The sequence below is a fragment of the Canis lupus genome, chromosome 5 (genome assembly GCF_048164855.1).
Source record: "Canis lupus baileyi chromosome 5, mCanLup2.hap1, whole genome shotgun sequence".
Lineage (NCBI taxonomy): Eukaryota > Metazoa > Chordata > Mammalia > Carnivora > Canidae > Canis > Canis lupus.
Window position 1 is genome coordinate 1,753,344 of NC_132842.1, and position 23,706 is coordinate 1,777,049.

General features: G+C 36.8%; 1 protein-coding gene across 27 annotated transcripts in view; it reads right to left on the minus strand.

The window, feature by feature from the left end:
* The window catches only part of PARD3 (par-3 family cell polarity regulator), a 649,441-nt gene that overhangs the window by 20,162 nt on the left and 605,573 nt on the right, over positions 1-23,706 (minus strand). For all 27 annotated transcript variants that reach the window (XR_012030741.1, XM_072825188.1, XM_072825191.1 and 24 more), the window contains one exon: positions 761-881. Coding sequence is in view for 26 of the 27 variants with exons in the window: in XM_072825188.1 (XP_072681289.1) it covers positions 761-881 (121 nt within the window). In the remaining variant the exon portion in view is untranslated. The remainder of the gene's footprint in view (positions 1-760; positions 882-23,706) is intronic.

A 23,706-nucleotide genomic window follows, 5' to 3' on the forward strand; every position in this document is an offset into this window, starting at 1 on the left:
CAATACTCTCAGCTAGAACTTCCTACCTCAAACAGCTTGTATATTCATCTCTAATTGACTCTCAAGTTTCCAAAGAGATTCTTCAAAATTCCCGTCATCTTGGATGCCCTCAAATCTACACCAATGCCTCCAATTCCCAGAAGTGCCATCATTTCCAAGGCAAAACACAAAAAGGAGAGCACAAGTCTGAGGCAGAAGAGGATTAGAGTGCCACACTGCAGAATCTGGACTCCCTTGTGGGCATTGAGAAGACATTCAAAGTTCTGCTTTAGAAAAATCACCGTGATGGCTGCAGAACAGGGGTATGGGCTGAGGAACCAGCAGGACTCAACAAACACACAAAGGGAATGAGGGAGAATATTCAAGAATTGCTAAATACTGTACTTTTTGTGTGATAGATATACAATAGACATGTGTTGAACTAATTTATTCTGGCTCCAGTTCTAAGAAAAATGTATATAGAAAAATATTTACTAAACTTAAAAATAAAAAGTGCATAGTTGAGAGCAGAATCCTTTGCTATGTCTTGTCATAAGGCAAATGAGACTGATTATGCAATGGACAGATGGTGCAACAAGATATAAAATGAAATTAGCAATGATGAAACCCAGATGGAAATGAAGGAAAGGTCAATATGTTAAAGGTCAAAGGAATTTGGCTCCATCTTGTCTTGTTTCATAAAGGACGAAGGTCAGAGCTTAATGGCTCTTTCTGCAGGCGAGTTGTCAGACTCTGCTGTGCTGCAGAACCAAATACTCACCCAGGGCTGTTCAAAGCTATAGGTACGGCGCCGATCTTCTACATCTTCATCCTGCTTTGCTTGCTGAAATTCTTGCCGTAGACGCTGTATCCGATCATGGTTGCTAGGAGTTGATCTGTTGCTAAAAGAGAGAAGGGGCAACAATGAACACCCTTCAGAGATACAATCTGTGAATCGCAGTTGCTAGGGAAAGAAATGGCAGCTTGCTGTGGAATGACACTGTTTAAGAGGCAGTGAACTTATAAAACAATATCTGGGCATTTAAAATGTTTTCATTTTGTTCTTATGATTAAGACTTATTAAAGTTATTATAGACAGACATTCAAGAGGGCAAGCAGTATTTTTAGACATTCCTGTTTTATGCAGTATTTTAAAAGCCTCATTTCCTTTCTGTAATCTGGCATGGTGCTGGCAGCAAAAATTTTTTGGAAAGGACATTGTATTAAAAGTCAGAAATACCAGGGTCCTGTCCTAGCTCTTCCACCTTCTTAGACCAAGGTACTTAATACCTCTGAGTTATGGGGTTCTTTATATATATGAAGTAGACATGAAAATCATTTCTGCTCTAAGTATCATAGTTGCAGCAATCAAGATAATAACATTCAATACAGCTTTACAAACGTGCAGTATTCTTTTCATAATGCCACCATATGAAGTTCTTCTTTAGGAGTTATCAGAGATCTATACACAAAATGCAGTTCTCACAGCATAAATGAAGAGCATTTTAAAAATAACTTTGTGGGACACCTGGGTGGCTCAGTGGTTGAGCATCTGCCTTTGGCTCAGGGCGTGATACCAGTCCCTGGGATCGAGTCCCACATTGGGCTCCTGCAGGGAGCCTGCTTCTTCTCCCTCTGTCTGTGTCTTTCCCTCTCTCTCTGTGTCTCTCAAGAATAAAACATAAAATCCTAAATACATACATACATACATACATACATAAAACAAACTTTGGGTGGTAGTCTGGTTTCACCAGTTAGTTGATAACGTTGCCTTCTTTTTTATAGCATTAAATTTTATTTAATTATCACAAAAAGCTTATAAGGTAGGTACAGATGGTAGTATTTCTCTTTCTCTCTCTCATTCTCTCTCTCTCTCTCTCTCTCTCTCTCACACACACACACACACACACACACATACAAATGTAGAAACTGACATTCAAAGAAGATAAACGTGACTTGTTTGAAGTCTGCCAGCTGGTCAATGGGGAGGTGAGACTGGAATCCAGATTTTTCTGGTGTCTAGTCCAGCCCTGGTTTCACCGTGCCATGTTGTATCACTTAGTAAAACACATATTAGACTCCAAAGCCCCTGCTTTATAAAATCATACAGATTTTAAAAACAGTATTTTGCAAGAGGCTCCTGGGTGGCTTAGTGGTTGAGCATCGGCCTTTGGCTCAGGGCGTGGGCCTGGAATTGAGTCCCACATTGAGCTCCCCTTGAGGAGCCTGCTTCTCTCTCTGCCTATGTCTCTGCCTCTCTCTCTCTCATGTCTTTCATGAATATAAAATCTACTTTAAAAAAAAAAAAAAAGAATAGCATCTTGCAAGAGTTGTAGTGACGGCCAAGGTTAAAACAGTCTTAAATCTCACGGCATTTCTGGTCTATGCCATCCCCTGAAGATAAAGGCATGTCCTATCAGGAGAGCTATTCAAGCACATTAGGTACTTGCTGTCTCCCCAACAAAACATCAAACTCCTTGAGGACAAGGATTGAGCTTTATACTTATCACATATACCCTCCAAGCTGCTAGTAGAAAGGAGAGCAGTAAGCTATTAGCAGACTGGGTCTCTTCATTGAAAACATGTTGCCCTGGTTATCAGTTTGAATCTGAGCTCTTCTGGCTGCACACGCCACTGGGCACTGTAACTTGTGAGGGATAGCTTGGAAAGAGAAATTCTGTCATAGTAGAGCATATAAAATTCTCAAATTAATATATCTTCATATAATTCCATGTGTTTTGAGGAATTCCAAAGGTTAAAAATCTCAAATTAAAAATATTTGTATATAGGACAATATTAACATCTTCTAAGAATATAAGATAGTCTTTCATCATTTAATCTACTGAGTAAATCCCTATCACTTTTATGTTTCTATTAATTTCATTAGAGCTTCTGGAACATTCTATGAATATTCTCAATTTGATTATTTTCCTAGTCAATAAAAGCCTGTTTTTCCTTTTTGCTTCTGACAGATATTTTGAACTGATTGCCCTGAGAACATTAAAGGTTAATGGGACTGTAAAATGTTCTACTTGACAAGACTTCAGTCCACATTTGGATACATCTTAAAACTTCCCTTCCATACTCTTGAGCTGAGCAGGTTGCTATTCCCATTGGCTTTTTTTTTTTTTTAAGATTTTATTTATTTATTCTTGAGACACACAGAGAGAGAGATAGAGAGATAGAGAGAGAGAGAGAGAGAGAGGCAGAGACCCAGGCAGAGGGAGAAGCAGGCTCTATAAAGGGAGCCCAATGTGGGACTCGATCCCAGGACTCCAGGATCATGCCCTGGGCTGAAGGCAGGTTTTATTTTTATTTTATTTTATTTTATTTTATTTTATTTTATTTTATTTTATTTTATTTTATTTTATTTTATTTATATTTGTTTGTTTGTTTGTTTGTTTATTTATTTATTTATTTATTTATTTATTTATTTATTTTTGAAGGCAGGTTTTAAATCGCTGAGCCACCCAGGGATCCCCTCCCACTGGCTTTTAAGGAACATACACAGCATCTTATATTCTTGAACACATAAATTATTTTCAATAATGGTGGCCCAATGTAACACCTAACCTCTGGAACCCCTTGCTCTCCATGTGAAACTGTGATAATGTAGGTATGAAGATAGTTCCTGAGATATGGAAGTGAACATTCATTAATCTCACTGCTGTTTCTCCAACTGTAACTTTTTTGTTCCTGGAATATTTCTTCATAGCTTTTAATAGGAGGATTGTAGGAGGTTTGACTGACAAAGTATTTTACAGGTCTAACTAGAAATATTTCCCTATTATTTTCACATAGCATAGACAGTTTTAACTCTATAATTATTAGGTTCATGAAGTCTAAACCACTGGTGAAAACTGATCTCTTACTATTTGTGGTGAATTGAGAGTACAAATCTCCCAACACGGGAAGTTGACCCAGTGTCCTTAATTTTAAATTCTGGTGACCTCAATGTTTTTCACAGTATAAGCCAAGTTCTGGAGGTCACTTCTGCCCTTATTTCAAATCTCAGCAGCTGGTTGAGACATTGTTTCACTCTCTTTTCCTTTGCTTCCTTTCTTCCTCTGCTCTAGAGAATGGCAACCCACTTGCCCAAGACTAGCAAAGCCACACAGAATTGAAATTGAAAAACAGGCTGCAATGTTTTTCATGATTGATGATGACTTCCAAAGACTGGAAGACCATCAAGCATCCTTGGGGGACAACAGTTGGCAGTCTGAAGGTGAAATCCTGGCTTCAAGAATGAAACCCTTGCAACTGCTTGTTCTGTTTCTCAGGCCAGTCTATAACAGGCCAATAATTCACATTTGGACTTCTAAAGTTCTTGGTTAGCTCTTCTGCCAAGAAAGCCAAAGGAAATTTTAAATATTCATTAGCATTAGTGGCTAATCCCTAAACATCCCAATCAACTTATATTTCGGTTTGTTGCCAACTTAAAGTTGCTCATTATTTTGTCTGTGTGTGCAAGGAATGTGATAGATACCATGAGTCAATCAGATGGGTGAGAGAGACAGTACAACTCTTAATGACAAGCCAGGAAATCATAATTTCTACAGAAAGCAAGGACGCAGAGGGCAATTATAGAGATTTTATTAAAATAAAGAATCTACACAGACAGACATAAGACAATTTCACTCTAACACTAATGCAGACTTCCCTTACGCTTTTTTTTTTTTTTTTTTAGTTTTAGTCTTTGGAACTGTCTTTTATACTTTTATATGTCTGTGTGTTGTATATGTATTTATACATTATATATATATGCATTATATATATATAAATTTTAAACTAAATGAAGAGGGTCAATTTTGGTTCAGTGATGATCTGGAAGTCTTTCTGACAGCATTAAAAATAAGATACATTGGATCACACACTATGAAGATTCCTAGTCTGGCATATAGAGTATAATCCTGAATTATATGGAACTCCCATCCATAATTACCATGGGGTTTGTACCCTTTCCTGTCAGAGGTAGATCACACAGAGTGATAGACTTTATAACCTTTAGGATGGACTGCTGCAATATGCTCTACATTGGTAGCTGAGCATACCAATTCATGCTAACTGTAGCATTGGCCCTATATGCAAGCAAGCACTGGAACCTGTCCTATACCTATACCGCACGGGCATGCTATCCAATCATCTCCTAAGATATAGTAAGTAAGAAAAGAAACATCCAAAGTCGTTCTCATGTGTGCAGGAGAATCATCCAGAGTGCTTTTTTAAACACATGGATTGACTGAGCCTCACCTAGAGAGATTCTAATTCAGTCAGTTGTGTGCAGGTTCCAGAAATCTGTACGTACCTGAAAGCAATGCAGGTGCTATATGGACAATACTTAGAAAATAATTCAGCCTGCAAACTTCATAGTTGGGACAAATTCCAAAGCCTGTGGGCCAATTACCTAAAGACTGAAGGAAACTCAATGGCCCTGGAAGCATCATGTATATCCTGTGACAAACAGGAGTAATATGCTTGGTCTGGAAAGGGAGGGCCTTGCTTGGTTCCAGCAGATTATTGTTCTGAAGGGATGTGAGCCTGGTGTTGCCTTCTAATTTTTTTAGATAAGAGAAGTCAGAACTATAGTTTTCTCCTCTATTCCCTGAATTTTAAACGTTGGCTGACTATTTTTTTCAATCCTAGGTGGGACAAATAAAAAAATAAACAAAACCAAAACCAAAACCAAATATGTCTGTGGGCAGCCAACTTGCAACCTCTATTTTGTATTCTGCAGATGCTGCCTGTTTTATATGTTGCTTTTCTAGGCTATTTACTTCCACTGCACCAAGATAAGGCCAGTGATCCCCTAGTAACAGGCCCAAGAAACAAAAATATTTTTTAAAAAACACAACGAGGCAGTGTTCATATAGTCTTGCCTCTCCTACACTGTCTGCTCCTTCTGATCTAATGCTGGGTATACTGCCCTACAGGCGTGAGCTCTGAACTCTCTCTTCAGACCAGCATATGCTGAGAGAGAGGAGTTTGTGAGGTAACTGATTCTTTATGGACTAAAAATATCTAAACATTTGCATTCTTAATTATGCAAAACAAATCTGGAACACTGGAATAGAGGGAATAAGTTTAAGATCCAGAATCCAATGGAAGGGATGACAAACACTCATTTCTTTGAACAAGAAGGCACCATTTTGGTCTACATTTTCTTTCCCATAGAAGGAAGAAAACCATGAAAGGAGTAGGTAGGCAGAAAGGAAAAAATGAACTGTGGCAGGCTTTCCATGGTGCCTAGAATGGAGAATAATCTCGTACAAGAGAAGATAAGAGGAGGCGGGGCAAGATGGAGGAAGAGTGGGGTCCCCAAGTCACCTGTCCCCACCAACTTACCTAGATAACTTTCAAATCATCCTGAAAACCTGCGAATTCAGTCTGAGATTTAAAGAGAGAACAGCTGGAATGCTACAGTCAGAAGAGATTGCGCTTCTATCAAGAACAACTTGTTTTTGGCCACTCTGCACTGAGCAAAATGACTAGAAGGAAAAATTCACCACAAAAGAAAGAATCAGAAACAGTCCTCTCTCCCACAGAGTTACAAAATTTGGATTACAAGTCAGTGTCAGAAAGCCAATTCAGAAGCACAATTCTAGAGAAGACAAGAAGGTAAATTCACTCGTATCTTTCTCTCTATAATATCCTCTCCTTTCCTTTCCATGTTCAGATTACACAGCACTGTTTTATAGAGATTATAATTTACATGTGCATGTGTTTCTTTTTCTTACACTCACGACTTCATCACAATCACTTCACACATATATGTTCTGCAAGTCACATCCCTGCGGTGGGGAAAACCGTTACCCAAATACTTGTAATGGACAGACCTGCCAGTGGCACCATGGTCCTGGCTTCCAGGTAGTCACACCTTTGTGCAACTCCCTGGCACTGAGTGTGGGCAGGCATGTGACTGGCTTCTACCAAGGAAATGGGGAAAAGGTCAGGGAATGGGTATGATCACATTTGTGATCATATAAGAATGCAGTGTCCATCTTGCAAGTACATATCTCTCTCCTCTGGCTTTGAAGAAGAAAGCTACCCTGAATCCTACAGCTGCAAAGAATAGAATGCTGTCAACAACTCCAGGAGCAGGGAATCAAACGTTTCTCTAGGGGAGCCTCCCAGTGAGAACGCTGTCTGGCTGACCCTTTGATTGTACTTGGATGAGACCCTGAATACAGGATTCAGCTGAGCCATTGCTGGTCCCCAGATCCATAGAAACTGACAAAAGGAGCTGTTAAGACTGTGTTAATTTGTGATGCAGCAATAGAACTAATACCCACTGATGCTGGCCTTTGGCGACATGTCTTAATTTGGCCCTTAGGATATTAGTGGATGTGATATAAACAGGGGTTTGAGATGTGATTGCACAGTGGGTTTGCTTTCTTGTGCTCCACTGCAACCAAAGATAACAAATAGACACTCTAAACCTCCTTCCCTTAAACACACACACCCGCACAAAGACACACACACACACACACACACTCACCACCACCACATCACCTTAGACAGTGTTGGTGAGGGTGGAGAGTGGAGGGATTGTATACTTATTAAATGAAATAAAGTGGCCTAGAAGTACAAAGACCTAAGCCCTGCCGGCAGCTGCAACCAAACAAATATTGCCTGTTGCAAAAACATATTGGTCAGAAGAGCAGAATACAAGAGAGGAATCATATTTTACGAATGATTTTTACCACTATCACTTATATGGTTAGTCACTTCAAAGTTCTAGTCTCTGAGAAAAATTGCACAAAGTAAATACTATTGCGAAGATGTCCCTGAAAGATGGTTATTGCCAGATCTTAACACAAGAAACCAATCAAATGTGCTTTCAACTGAGCACCAGTATATCCCCAAGAACACTCCATGGAAATCAACCCAATTGTGTAGGGTGACCTTTGGTCATTCTCCTGATCATCTCACCCAATACTTGCTCTGGCTTTGTGATCTCTGGAAATCAGTCCCCACAAGGCCAAACCAACCACATGTGGGTGTTTCCTCAGTGTATGGTGAAAACAGACCTGCCAACCAGGTCATTTGGTAAAGTTGAACTCAAGAGAACTCTAGTTTCTCTTCCTGATGACTTGACAGGATCTGACATAACTCACAAAGAGAGATTCCTGGTTAAAACTGATTTTACTTAGTTTGTCCAGAGTTTGGGACTTAACATATGTCCTTCAAATCCCCAATTTACAGAAGAACAGGTACACAGAGTAAAAATTTTGTTAACCACATCCACCTATATCCTCTCCCTTTCTGTTGTTGCTATATACCCATCAGCCTTAGCAATTTACTTGTTGGCCTAAGCACAAAATTCTATTCCAAATTCCACTGAATTTCACACCTGTACTTGGCATCCAATTACTGGAAATGCAAAAGGACATTATTCTTTTCCCAATTAAAAAAAAGACCCACAAAAGTCAATTTCCCAATTCTATCTGAGATCTTGGATATCATGCAAGTCCGCACTCGAAGCTTATTCCAGTTGACGTATTTCTAGCATTCCCTCAGGGACCCCACCCCGTGCGTGCACCAGAGGGGAAGCCCTAGATCTCTGCTGACTGTCAGCTTCTCTGCTTAAGGAACTTTCTTCACCCGTCAACACTTCAAAGTCCTACTGTCTCCTTGATTGTAGTCAAGACTTCCGAAACATCATTATGGTCTGCATCCCAGGGCACTGACAAAGCAAAGACACTGAGTTAAAGCTTCCAGGACAGCATTCATGATGCTCAAAGACCCAGTTTTCCTGAACTCCAGCTTTTCCCAGCCTTGATGCTGTCTGTAGGTAACTCGACCCTCACAGGAGGTCCTTGCATTTTGGCCCACTTATTTCAGGGAAATGTATCTCTTTTTTGACTTCCTTGGTCGTTTCACCCAAATGAAAAGACTAAAGATATGGGACGGGAGATAAACAACCTATCCTTCAAGGGTACTATTACTTTTCAAAATATTTTCACTGGAGAAAAATCAAAGCACCTCTCCCTTCCTTGTCTAATTACTACTTCTTGCATCCTGGAAAAGGAAAAACCTTTAGTCCCTTTATCTGTACCAATGGCAAGTCTAAAATTCAGCTATTTCATGGATGTCACTTAAAACAGACACCAGGCCTGGCGAAGGCAAAAAGTGACACTGGAGAAAACATATGTAGGGCAGACCTGTCACATAGCTTTAGAAACAGGCAGCCAGCAATGACCACAAGCGTCTCAGATCATTAAGCAATGTCTTACTGTGATGTCATGCACGGATGTACAGAGTTGTAATCATTTCAAAACAGACAGATTGTCAGCATGATAAAGTGGATACAAACAAGTTTTTGAACAGCGATGACTGCAGTGTAGGGGGAAGAAATGTCACTGAACTAATAGGGTTGCTAGCACGACTCCTAGGGGATGGCACCATTTAGAGACTCCAGGTACACGACATGCTTCTCACTGAGCTATTTCTCTGGGCTGATTAGCAATTCCATAAACTAGTCCTGATCTTGTAATCGCCAGAGAAATAGTTATAATCTACAGATGTCAGAACTGAGTTCTTAATTGCTGTAAATTAGTGCACAAACACAGGTTTCTCATTAAACCTATTACACCCCGTATGTTAAAATGGAGCACTTGTCATGTGTTTTCTTTCTTGGCACTCAAATCAGGAGCATTCTGGGTAAGGCCCTAGGTACAAAGAAGCAGGGCGACACGGCTAGGGTGCCTGTGTGGCAGGTTCCTGTCCCTGAAGCTAGGATTTATTCCTGGCCTAAAAACCTTTCAATGGCCATGTATCTAAATTTTAATGATGAGCTACACTGTGCACCCATCTTTGCTTTCTGAAGACAGAAAATGTTGGGTCACCCCTCTGCGAAGGCTTTCGCTGCTCTCAGAGGAACCTAGTGTGCTTCCTCCCACGGCACTTGCCTTTGCCTCCTGTTACCTGGGCAGGTGAAAAAAACATCAGTTGCTAAATTAAAAAGGAAATGAGGAAGGAACAGGTTGACATGCTGTGGAAAAGTGTACCTGAATTTTCACATCAGATAAGCACTAGTCTTCTGGCTAAGAAGATCAGGGCTTTCTACCCTGGCTTTTGCTCTCCGGCTGGAAGATTTATGAGAAATGGGGGAAAGGCTGGGAGGGTTAAACCAAGAAATGTATCAATTACCAAACTACAAATAAAAATAGCTCCTCTGCACAAGCTTCATTAAGTTTTATCAGCAAGTATCTTGGGGTTTTACACTCAACCCACAGGTCATAAATTCACAGTAAATCCCCCATATGTTCACCAAACACCTGAATTCAATTTCTCTTCTGGTTGTGAAACAGGAATATGGCGCTCCAATTAATTATGCATGCAAAGTTAGTTTCTAACACGGGAGCTTTTTTTTTTTTTCAATGCTGAAGGCTGTTTATAGCATCTGAAATTTGGGGATAGATGTTTCTTCAATGTTCACAATTTTATATTGCTGTGTAGGTATAAATTCTCTTTTCCTAGTTTGAACAGTGAAAAAAGTAAAGTTGGTAAATACTTTGTATAATTTTTACTTTGTATAATTTTTCTATAGATAATCTCAGACATTTGTGTGATGTGACGACAGTCTTTATATCTAAGGTTTTTAGACAAATATTGCTGTGGGTGTGTACAAATCACTTTGAATTATAGAGAAAGTCTAAAGCGAGGCTAAATGGCTATATTTATATGTGTCTATATGTATATGTGAAATTAGCTACTTAGGAAATATGTCATTTTCAGTTTATTTTCACAGTTTGGCTCATCACTTGTAATATGAAAAGAATTATGAGAAACTTATGCAAATCCCAAAGGCACTCACTTTCCTCAGCTGATAAAATTCATTTTCAGATTTTTGACACTCATGATTTGTTGTCCATTTCACACCAATTTCAGTATAATAAATCATAACAAATTAAAAACATACAGCTATGTTCTCTGGGTTAAAAAGGTAGTCACCAAAGCTGTTAATACCGCATTTGCTTCTGAAGTGATGAGTCCTAGGGAGGGTCACCTCTCTCCATCAGAAAGACTCAGGACTGGATCACATTCTGGGTCCCCGCATGGTCATTTGGTAATAGGGCTATTATTTTATAAGCAGCAAAATTCAGGAATGTACCCCTTGCCCCATTTTATTACTATCATCACTCTTCCTTATTAGCCTGTCACTGGTCTCAGGCAGGAGTGAGAAAAATTTAGCTTTGCTTTTTTGAGGGGAATTCCTCCAGCTACAAAGAACACACACGTGCACAGACACGCATAATTTCAGGACCCAACAATAAATACACGAGAAAAAAAATTCTCTTGTGAGCCTGAGGTCACTTCTCTTGACTAGTAAATCTCACAGAAATAACCCAAGTTGTCTTCTACCTAGATTGCTACATCTCTTGCAGTCACACCTCGGACAGAGGGGGCATTTGCTTAAAACTTAGCACAAAGTAATATTATTTAGCAAGCTTTAAAAGACTATCAATGAAAAACGTATTATCAAAGTTTTCACTTCAGAAATCATGTTCTCATAAAACTTTCCAACAAGTGAGCTTTGAATATTGTGAGACTGAGTGTTGGAGCCTAAGACCTCGAAGAAGGTGGGAGAAGCCAGAGTGAACCTCCTCATCCCCCAGATGAAATCGGGCAAGGGACAGGGAGAGAAGCAGTTGTCTCGAGGTTTCCTTACTTCCTAGTACGCTGCTCTGCGTGGCTTTAAATGAGTAAGTGATGGCGGAGAAAATGTTTTCCTGGTATACCTATGAATTTAAACGCATTCTTGAAGATACACTGTTACTGCCTATAAGAAATCACATGTCATTTCTCTTTGCACAATGCAAGATGCAGTTATAATTTGGGGATAACGCCCCAAATGCACTTCCTTTTCATAGATTATATGACTTTCATGACCTAATAAGTGGCAAGGACATATAGGGTATTCTATTAGATTAGAGAGTTGAAAAAAAGTATATGGATTATGCTATTCATTCAATAAAACCACTGAGGATATGAGGGTTAGCCCGTTGTGACCCACACCGTTAATGCCTGTGCTTCAAACTAACATACACATTTGAGTGTCTGGATAAAGAAGCAAAGGAATTCAGTTGTATACGTGAAAATCCTAGAGAATGAAAAGAAAAGCAAAAATCAGAAGTACATTATGAAAATCTGAAATAAGAAAGCAATGGAAATTAAATTACAAAACCTGATGGGTTTTGATGACAAAATAAAATGATTATCATGTTCTTTTCATATTAGAAAGGTTTTATCATACAAGCATAGGAACTAATTATAGAACCATTATTTTAATTCTTTAATTATGAAATGATTACATACAATTCAAGGCTAACATTCTTTTTGTTTTTACACTCTGTCTTTAATGACAGAATAATTGCAAAATACTATACAAAACTAAGCTATGCTTTTTTTTCCTCAAAAATTCCAATGCAATATGGTACTTAATGTTCATGTCAATTCTAAATTATGGATAAATTCATGTGGCTTTCTTAAAATGATTTAAAATGGAAAATAATGTAATAGGAGATACAGTGCCTGAGATTTCATGACTGGCTAACTCTGAAAGGTTTGTGAGAACTCAAATAAAAGCAGAAACATACATTTATTAGTCTTCTAAAAAAAACAGAACCTTGGATGTACCCAAATGAAGAGTTCGTATGTATTATTGATTTTAAAACATTTTAAAGATCACTGGAATACTTCTATTGACAGTTTTTAATGTCTATTTATGTTCTTAATTAACTTCATAATTATTAGCTAATAATTTTCTAGGCCTTTCTTCAATTCACAATTTGGCCACGCCCCAACTTACAAATAATTTATCTGGATAGAGGATTAAATGAGATAGAAACATTAATCACTTTAACTTCTCATTTCATGTTCAGTTAAATTATTATGAGAAACACAAAAAATGTGACCATATTGGTTTGGAATTATTGATAGCTTTTGAAAATGGCTTGCATCATTCTTTTGTAAATTACATTTTTCAAAATAGAACTTTCATATGTATAGTTGATATTTTTAAATGCTAGCTTAAAGTCTTAAAAATCTTCTGCTCTATTGCCTCATGTCCCTCTTACTACCCAATCCCAACATATAAACTTTTAAGGCTTTTCTCCGTTTTCTACAGTATCTCTTTTTAATTCAGCCTGAGATACACAGACCAGATCAATCATAATTCCAGGTTTGTGATATGCTCTTGTCGATGATTCTTCCATGGCTCACTTCTTCCATGGCTCACTTCTTCCATATAGTTAACGATTTTTAATACTATACTCAATATTACTAGAAGTAAATTTTTAATATGATTTATTACACAAAACAAAAGCTAGGGATTTAACAATAATCCATATCTAAGCAAATACCTCTGGTATTTCACTACAGTTTTCTGAACAATTTTAAACATTATCTGTTGATTTCCTGTGTAGGTAGAGGAAGCACTGGCTTTTTTACACACTGTAATCCCAAATTCCACTCCCTATTTTCACATCCCACGTCCTCCCAATCCAGTTATTGAAAACTTTTAACTGATTCTTTTTTCTTACTATTTACATTATTTATATATTGTTCATTACTAATTCAAATGGAGCACTGCGATTACATTTCCTTTCTCCTACAACATTCTTGGTTTTTCTTTTGCTTAGTTTTCTTAGAGTCTCTCTAAATTTTTCCATCCTCTAGAGTCTTTTTTTTAAGACTTTATGTTTTAGAGCATTCTTAAATTCACAGCAAAATTGAGAGGAAGCTACAGAAATTTCCCATAGACCTCCTGCCCCACACACATGCAGCCTCCCCAGTTATGAAGATCCCCCAGCAGAGCAGTGTACTGGTTACACTCCAGGAACCTACATTGTCACAATGTTACTGGTCAAAGTCCAGAGTTCACATCAGGGTCTCTTCTTGGGGTTGTATATTCTATGGGTTTGGGCAAATGTATGATGACATTTATTTGTCATTTTAATATCATATAGAGAATTTTCTCTGTCCTAAAATCCTCTGTGCTCTACCTATTCATACCTTCCCCTCCCACCTTGCCTGGCAACTACTGAATTTTTTATGTCTCCAAGTTTTGCCTTTTCCAGAATGTCACATGATATGATCTAAGTTTCCTCTGCGTCTTTTCATGGCTTGATAACTCATTTCTTTTTAGCTCTAAGTAACATTCCATTGTCTGGATATATCACAGTTTATATCCATTCACCTCCTGAAGATTTTGGTTGCTTCCAAATTTTGGCAGTTACGAATAAAACTGCTCTAAACTTTCATGTGCAGGTTTTTGTGTGGACATAAATTTTCAGCTCTTTTGGGTAAATACCAAGGAGCTCAATTGTGGGGTTTATAAGGTATGTTTAGTTTTGTAAGAAATTTCCAAATTTTGGTCTTCCCAAGTACCGGTACCATTTTTGCATTCCCACCATTGCTCCACTTCTCACCAGCATTTGGTGTTGTCAGATTTTGGCCATTTTAATAATTATGTACTGGTACCTATTTGGTGTTTTAATTTGCATTTCCCTGATGATGTAATGTGAAGCATCTTTTCACATGCTTATCTGCCACCTGTGTACCTCTTCTGGGAAATGACTATTAAAGTCTTTAATCCTTTTTTAAAAATGGGTTGTTGAGGGGCGGCTGGGTGGCTCAGTTAGTTAGGTGTCCACCTCTTGGTTTCGGCTCAGGATATGATCTCAGGGTTCTAAAACTGAGCCCTCTTCTGCTGCTCCCTCTACTCATGCTCTCTCTCTAAAATGAAGACATAAATAGAATCTTTAAAAAGATAAAATTGGGCTGTTGGTTTTCTTATTGTTGAGTTTTAAGAGTTCTCTGTATATTTGGGATAACAGTCTTTTATTAGATAAATCTTTTGCAAATATCTTCTCCCTCTTTATAACCTTCAACTACATATTTCCACATGATCCAACCTGTCAGAGCCTATCAATTCTAGTTTTTCTCTTGTCACCCTCCAACTCATGCGTTCTTTCCACATGTTCCAATCTGCACTGGCTCTCCAGGGCTCCTCACAGTGGAAGTCCTGGCACCTCCTTTCATCATTATCCTGGGATTTGTTAGAGTATACATTGTGCAGCTTCCTAAAAGGGGATGGCTTAAAAGTAAAACAAAACAAAATAAAACAAAAAAGTTGTATCTTTACATGCTTAAACCACCACCATTTTCTGACACTTTGGTTAGGGATACAACTACAGGTTAGGAAACACCACTCTTCAATAGTTGAAGGTGTGGCTCCACGGTCTTCTAGCTTCTGGTGTTATTATTGAGAAATATGACATTCTGTTTCCCAACTCTTGGGAATCAACTCTTTGTGTATTTTTTCAAAGGATCATCTCTTTATTTGTTACTTTGAAACTTCACAATCCTGTTTCCTTTTAAAATTGATTTTTCAGGGCACTAGTTAATTCTTCAATTTAGAATCTTAAGTTCTCCATTTCTGGAAAATTTTCTTATATTATTTCTCCAATAATCTATCATTTTTCTCTGTTCTCTCTTTCTAGAAAACAGATTAGTTATACACTGGACTTCCCAGAATGAACTTCTGACTTTTTTCCTCTCTCTCTTTCCCATTAAGTTGATCTTTGTTTTATAGCTCATGTTCCCAACAAGCTTTAGAATTATTTCTATATTATTCTTTTATATTATATGTATGTGTTTTATGCATATAAATTATTTTTAGAATATTTCTATATTTACACATGCTATGTATTTATGCATTTATATAGATACTTATATACTTACATATACTTATATATGCATATGTATGTGTGTATACAGATACTTAAAAGTTTTTCCATATTTATCGATTTGGAAACTAAATTTAAAAATTTAGCATTCAATTTATAATCTACAAAGCTCCAAATACAAGCAAATCTTATTTTTGTGATTTAGCCAAGTCTTCCAAACTTTTCTTCCACAAACACACGTTCTGGCATTATACTCCAAATAGCTTTTTCTTTGACATACAATGAAATTCACAGTTTGGCTTTAGATGTTTATTACTTAAGTTTACTCCCACTGCTTGAAGTGGTGATTATGATCTAGAATTTTTAATCCTCTGTTTCAATATTTGCTGGCCTCCACTTTTAATTCTCCTGCCAAATAGTGACCAGCTCCTACTTGGATCTCTTAAAATTATCCCATTGGTGCTCATGGTGGAATGCTTCATGACTTTTTCCACAGTGCAGTCCTAACCAGAGCTACCGAAGCCAAGTCCGAGGCTCCAGCACATTCCCACCACATAAAGCTGATGCCATTTTCTAAGAAATATAGTCTGTAGCTAGTGCATGTGAATTAATATAAGCAAATTGAACCCGGTATATGATCCTGAATGCTCATAGTCTTTGAAGAACCAGTTGATAACTCTGATTAACCAAAGCCTTTTTTGTATGTTTGTTACAACCCTTGAGTTTGAAAATCTTTCTAGAAAGCCCTAAAACATCTTTTCCATCTTAGAAAGAAGGAATAATGGATATAAGTTTTTAAAAAAGTTTTAAGATTCTCATGACCTGCAGTTCTCATTACTGAATTTTTGAGTAGAAAAGAAAAGCAATTGAGCTGAATCTTATTCCATCAACTATAGGATATTACCCAAAAGCTCTTTTGCTTTCTCACTATTTTTTTTTTTTACAAACTCCCAATAACAGCACTTTTGTAGTCATCTATCTCTTTCCCCTAAAAGTAAACTTTTTCAAACACATTGGCTAATTGTGGATTTGCTTGGTTGATTTCTAGTTGAGACTTTATTGTATCCTTTTACTTACACGTAATTTTAAAATTATAACTGAAATAAATGAGAAAATCTTTATTTTGTGGTATAGGATTCACAGAAGAAAGAGATTCACTTCTCCAGTTTGACTTTTTCTCTATTTCAGGCATTTTCAAATTTCTTAAGAACAAAAATCAATAATACTGACTTCCAGACACAAACTGTTTAAAATGTGGATAAAAAAACTCTTTGACCTTTATAAGTTCATTCATGTAGTCAAACTGTTACTTCTGTCTAAAATATTGTTCAAAGACTTTGACACTTTACTAACTTTAAAAAAAATTGGTTTTGCTTTTTTTCAAATATAATTAACATATCATTATATTAGTTTCAGGTGTACAATATAATAAGCATCAAATTTAATGCTTTCTCTTTTTTAATTGTTTAAGGTTGTATATTAATTCTAGTGTACAGGGTAATATTGATTTCAGGTGTACAATATAGTGACTCAACATCTCCATATATCACCTGGTGATACCTGGTGATATCAACAAGTGCATTCCTTAATCCCTATCACCTGTTTCACTCAGCCCCCCACTCACCTCCCCTCTAGTAATCATCAGTTTGTTCTCTATAGTGAAGAGTGCTTCTTGGTTTGCCTTCTCTTTTTTTTTCCCCCTTTGTTCATGTGTTTTGTTTCATAAATTCCACATACGAATAAATTCATATGGCATATCTTTCTCTGACTGATTTTGCTTAGCATTATAGTCTCTAGCTCTGTCCATATTGTTGCAAAGGGCAAGATTTCTATTCCTCTTTATGGCCAAATAATATTTTGTATGTATAGACCACATCTCCTTTTTCCATTCATCTATCGATGGACACTTGGGCTGTTTCCATAATTTGGCTATTATGAATAATACTGCTATTAATGGCAGGGTGCATGTAGCCCTTTGAATTGGCGTTTTGTATTCCTTGGGTAAATAGCTAGTACCATGATTGCTGGATCATAAGGTAGCTCTATTTTTAACTTTTTGAGGAACTTCCATACTACTTTCTACAGTGGCTACACTAGTTTCCATTCCCACCAACAGTGCAAGAAAGGGTTCTCCTTCCACCACATCCTCAACAGCACCTGTTGTTTCTTGTGTTGTTGATTTTAGCTATTCTGACAGGTGTGAGGTGATATCTCATTGTAGTTTTGATCTGTATTTTCCTGATGATAAGTGATGATGAACATCTTTTCATGTGTCTGTTGGCCATATGGATGTCTTCTTTGGAGAAATATCTGTTCATTTCTTCTGCTCATTTTTTAACTGGATTATTTTTTTGGGTGCTGAATTTTATAAGTTCTTTATATATTTTGGATACTAATCCTTTATCAGAAGAAGTCATTTGCAAATATCCTCTCCCATTCTGTAGGTTGCCTTGTAGTTTTGTTGATTGTCTCCTTCACTGTGAAACTTCCCATTTTGATGTAATCCCAATAGTTTATTTTTGCTTTTGTTTCCCTTGCCTCAGAAAACCTATCTAGAATAAAGATGCTATGGCTGATGTCAGAGAAACTACTGCCTGTGCTTTCTTCAAGGACTTTTATGGCTTCAGGTCTGGCATTTACATCTTTAATCCATTTCTATTTTATTTTTTTGTGTATGCTTGTGGCTGTCGGGTTTACCCAACAGCATGTGTTGAAGAGGCTATCTTTTTCCCATTGGATACTCTTTCCTGGTTTGTCGAAGATTAATTGACCATATAGTTGTGGGTTTACTTCTAGATTTTCTATTCATTTCCATTAATCTGTGTGTCTATTTCTGTACCAATAACATACTGTCTTTATCACCACAGCTTTGTAATATAACTTGAAGTCTGGAATTGTGATGCCTCCAGCATTGCTTTTCTTTTTTAGGATTGCTTTTGCTATTTGGGCCCTTTTGTGGGTCTGTACAAGTTTTAGGATTATTTGTTCTAGTTCTGTGAAAAATGCTGTTGGTATTTTGATAGTGATTGCACTAAATGTATAGATTGTTTTGGGTAGTATAGGCATTTTAACAATATTTGCTAGAACAACAAGCAAAACCTAAAGCCAACAGAGGAAGGAAGTAATGAAGATTAGAGCAGAAATGAATTATATAGAAACTAAAACCAAAAACAACAAATAGAACAAATCAATGAAACCAGAAACTGTTTCTTCGAAAAAATTAATAAAACTGATAAACATCTAGTGAGACTTGATCAAAAAGAAAAAAGAAAGGACCCAATTAGATGAAAGCACAAATGAAACAGGAGAAATAATAACGAACACCACAGAAATACAAACAATTGTAAGAGATCACTGTGAAAATCTATTTGCCAACAAAGTGGACAACCTTGAAGAAAGAGATAAAATCCTAGAAATATATAAACTACCAAAACTGAAACAGGAAGAAATAGAAAACTTGAGTAGGCTGATAACCAGCAAATAAATTTAATCAGTAAACAAAAATCTCCCAACAAAAAAAGTCCAGGGCCAGACGGCTTCACGGGCAAATTCTACCAAACATTTAAAGAAGAGTTAATACCTATTCTCCTCAAAACATTCTAAGAAATAAAAGAGAAGGAAAACTTTCAAATTCATTCTATGAGGCCAGCATTACCCTGATACCAGAACCAGATAAAGACACCACAAAACTAGAGAACTACAGGCCAATTATCTCTGAAGAATATATATGCAAAACTCTTCAATGAAATACCAGCAAACCAAATCCAAAAATACATTAAAAAAATCATAAACCACAATCAACTGGAATTTGTTCCTGGGTTGCAAGGGTGGTTCAATATTCGCAAATCAATGAACATAATGCATCACATTAACAAGAGAAAGAATAAGAACCATGTGATCATTTCAATACATGCAGAAAAAGCCTTTGATAAATTATACCATCCATTCATGATAAAAATCCTCAACAAAGTGGGTTTAGGGGGAACATACCTCAACATTATAAAGGCCATACAGGAAAAATCCACATCTAATATCATTCTCAATAGGGAAAAACTGAGAGCTTTTCTTCTATGGTCAAATACAAAACAGGGATGTCCACTCTCACCACCGTTACTGAGCATAGTACTGGGAATCCTAGCCCCAGCGTCAGGCAACAGAAAGAAATAAAAGGCATCTGAACTGCAAGGAAGAAGTAAAACTCACATTTTGCAGATGAGATGATACTATATATAGACAACCCAAAAGACTCCACCAAAAAACTGCTAGAACTGATAAATGAATTCAGTAAAGTTCCTGGATACAAAATCAATATACAGAAATCTGTTGCATTTCTTATATACCAGTAATGAAGCAGCAGAAAGAGAAATTAAGGAATCAATCCCATTTACAATTGCTCCAAAAATAATAAGATACCTACATAGGAAAAAACCTAACCAAAGAGGTGAAAAACCTGTACTCTGAAAACTATCAAACACTGATGAAAGAAACTGAGGATAACACCAAGAAATGGAAAGACATTCCACATTTTACTAACTTATATAACTTTGTTTTGGGAAAAATAACCCAACATAATTACAGATTATAATAAAGATTTGTTTTTTCTGCAATAAATGTAGGCTTTTTGATCTTTCAATTATTATCAAAGTGCTGGGAAACAGGTAGAGTAACTACCTACCTAGCCAGGGAGCTATTGAATCATGAGCAGAAGGGGCAAAGTTCACAGGAATTTGGGTGTACATTTCCAAACCAGCCCTGATGCCTGAAGGTTTACAAGGCAGGTGTAAGTGCCAGCTTACACCTGAGGACAGAGGAGAAAAGAATGGAGCAAATCATCTGTTAAAACTCAGTATGACCCTTTACAAGCAGATTGCAACACTGTCTTTTCTGTATTTTTATGTTCAACTGATGTCCAAATACTAGTGTGCAGAGAAGCTAAGCCAAGACCAAATAGAACTAATTATGTGTGCAGTAGCAACAGAAGCCCAAAAGGAATACATTCAGAGATAGACATAGACATTGATTTAGATCTAGACACAGGCAGAGATGTAGATATAAATATCTGCACTAACACAGACATTTATACTAAAGAATCAGTTTGGGATATTTTCCTGAGTTGCAAAAAAAAAAAAAAAAAAAAAAAGATTTAGGAAAATATATAGACAGTCCCCAACTTATGATGGTTTGACTAATGATTTTTTTTTTTTTAACTTCTTGACGGTGTGAAAGTGATTAGCATTAGGTAGAAACTGTACTTTGAGTTTTGAATGTAGACCTTTTCCCAGGCTACCAGCATGCAGTGCAATACTCCCTTGTGGTGCCAGGCAGTGGCAGGGAACACGGCTCCCGGTCAGCCTGGGGATCGCAAGGACAAACAGCTGACACAACCACCATGCACCCACACAACCATTCTGTCTTTCACCTTCAGTACAGTATTCAACAAATTGCATGAGATGTTCAACACTTTATTATCAAATAGCCTTGGTGTTGGATGATTTTGCCCAATTGTAGGCCAATGTAAATGTCTGAGCACCTTGAAGGCAGGCTAGGCGAAGCTATGAGGTTCACTGGGTTAAGCATACTAAATACACTTTTGACTTACAGTATTTTGAACCTTATAGTGGGTTTATTGGGACATAACCCCATTGTAAGTAAATGAAGATCTGTACTGAAATATTACCTGTGTTTGTCACAAGCCCATCATCTGACATGAAGCTTCACTGAGACTCAGAAGTCACAGGCCTCTGTAGATACCATTTTGTCTTTCCTCATATTATAATGTCTCTACAGACTGCCTCTGATATTGTTTCATTTTGATATCATAATAATGTCTCCATGGATTTTGGCTGACATTTTGTTTTGACATTATGCTACAATAGACCACCACTGACATTTCATTTTGTCACTGCAACATTGTTTCTATAGGTTCCCACAACATTATTTTGTTTTGACATCAAAATGTCATCTCCGCCGTCTTGGCATGACATTATCTAGAGAACTTTATGAAGAGGTATGGAGTCCATGAAATAGATGGATAAAATGCACAATATCTAATAACCTTGAAAATTTTTTTGATAAATAAATTTACATAAACAATATAAACTTGCTAAATTGTTTCCATAGAGTCACTAAGGTTTCTTATAACACGGATTCAGTTAAGGTGTGGATTTTCTATCTTTTCAATAATACGAAGCCGTAAATTCCTTTTTTATATCAAAACCTTCAGAGAAGTTATCCTCTACCCTTTTGCTGCCAGAATCAAGTTTTTGCTTTTATTTTTTAAATTAATATGGTCTAGGGTTTTGTGTGTGTGTCTGTGTTGCACACTGAACTAAAATGTAAGAAATATGTATGACATGAACAATTATAACTGCATTTTGCTGAATTTAAGAAATCATGGATCATAACACATTTGACAAATCTCTCAGAAAGGAAGAAAATGCTGACAATCAAACTGTCATTGATTGGAAAACATATCTTGATATTAGAGATTTTCAATAGGGAAAAACTGACACATAATTGATGAAAAATGGTCATAGTATGGCATTTGATAAAACCAATTTACCAAAATGGCAATAAAAATAATTGAAGACAATTTGAATATTCTTAAAAACTATGGAATAAAAACATGAACATTGAACTGGTTTTGCAGTTTTAGATAGAAATTGTTAGTGATTATCCTGAGAGAAATCTGAAACAGAATTTTTCCTTTCCTGCTGGTCTTCCTTTATATTTGGGCATTGATAAAAATCTTTATGAACATTTTACTATTCATAGTAAGGCCAAGAATATTGATCAGAAAGCTAAATACTTCTAGGAGACATTAACTTAAATTTCTAGAGAAATATTTTTACAACATAATAAATCTTCAACTCTGGTCAGAAGTCTATATGACAAATAATATGAACATGTCTGTGCTTTTTGGCAACCCTATATTTGCAAACACTATTTGATTTGTTAATTTCTATTTTGGAAAGTATATATGTAAAAAACTACTCCTAACAGATAATGCCAGAGAAGGTATTTAGAAATGCTCTCATATAGTTCCATTTATCACACAACTGATCATAATAAGAACATTCACGGATCTTATACAGTCCTTTATTTGAAAATCATCATTTTGTTACACAGTTTCCCTTTTACAAGTATGTGTGTTAAAAGTGACCTGGAAGTTAATGCTAGTGGAAGCATTTCTCTGGCTGAACATGTATCTCCTTTAGTTATAGAGTAAGGATTTTATGTTGTCTTTTTTGCCTTGGCTACCAGGAATCTCTGAGGTAATGTTCAAGCATAATTGAACATAATTACACCAATTTCTTAGCATATCTTTTATCTTTTTGTGTCCTTTTAAACTTCATTTTGACAGCTACTTCTACAAACTGCTTCAAATAATTTTTGGAAATTAGATGGGCATAACTCCTACTTGAATAAGCTTAATGTCTTAGAGGGTCACAATAATCACTCTACTGAGTATGGAATATAAAGCCTAGAATTTCTCTTTCTATTTTGAGCACTTATTTCCTCTGATTCTTCTAACAGAAATAATAGTATCTGTCCCATGTATATGTAAGTAGTAGGAGATGAGGCATAAGACCGCCTCTAACCCAGTGCTGAGCACAGAACAGGCACTTCATCAACTCTGAATACAATGAATTAAAATGACATCTCAATAGAGACACAGAATAAGTTGTTATAAATCCAGGTCTGCAGCTCAGGAGAGAAATAAAATCGAAGATAACAGCTTCAGTGGTCAGCAACAGATATACAGGTTTAATTTACGTTGTAGGGGTGGATCAGACCACGTGAAATAAGCATGTAGAAGAGGAATGAGCATATGTGATAAATCCAACCAATACCCTTACAAAAGAACTCTTCTTACTTTTCACAGTGGTTATATAACAGCAATAGAGAAGCAAAAAGGAAGACCGGTTTGCTTATGAAGTGGGGATCCCATGTGATATAACAAGGGGCTGTTTGAGGGGGAGCTGCTCCTCCAGTGACTTGCTGGGCTCTGCCCTAGAGGTTCACCTCAGGGAAT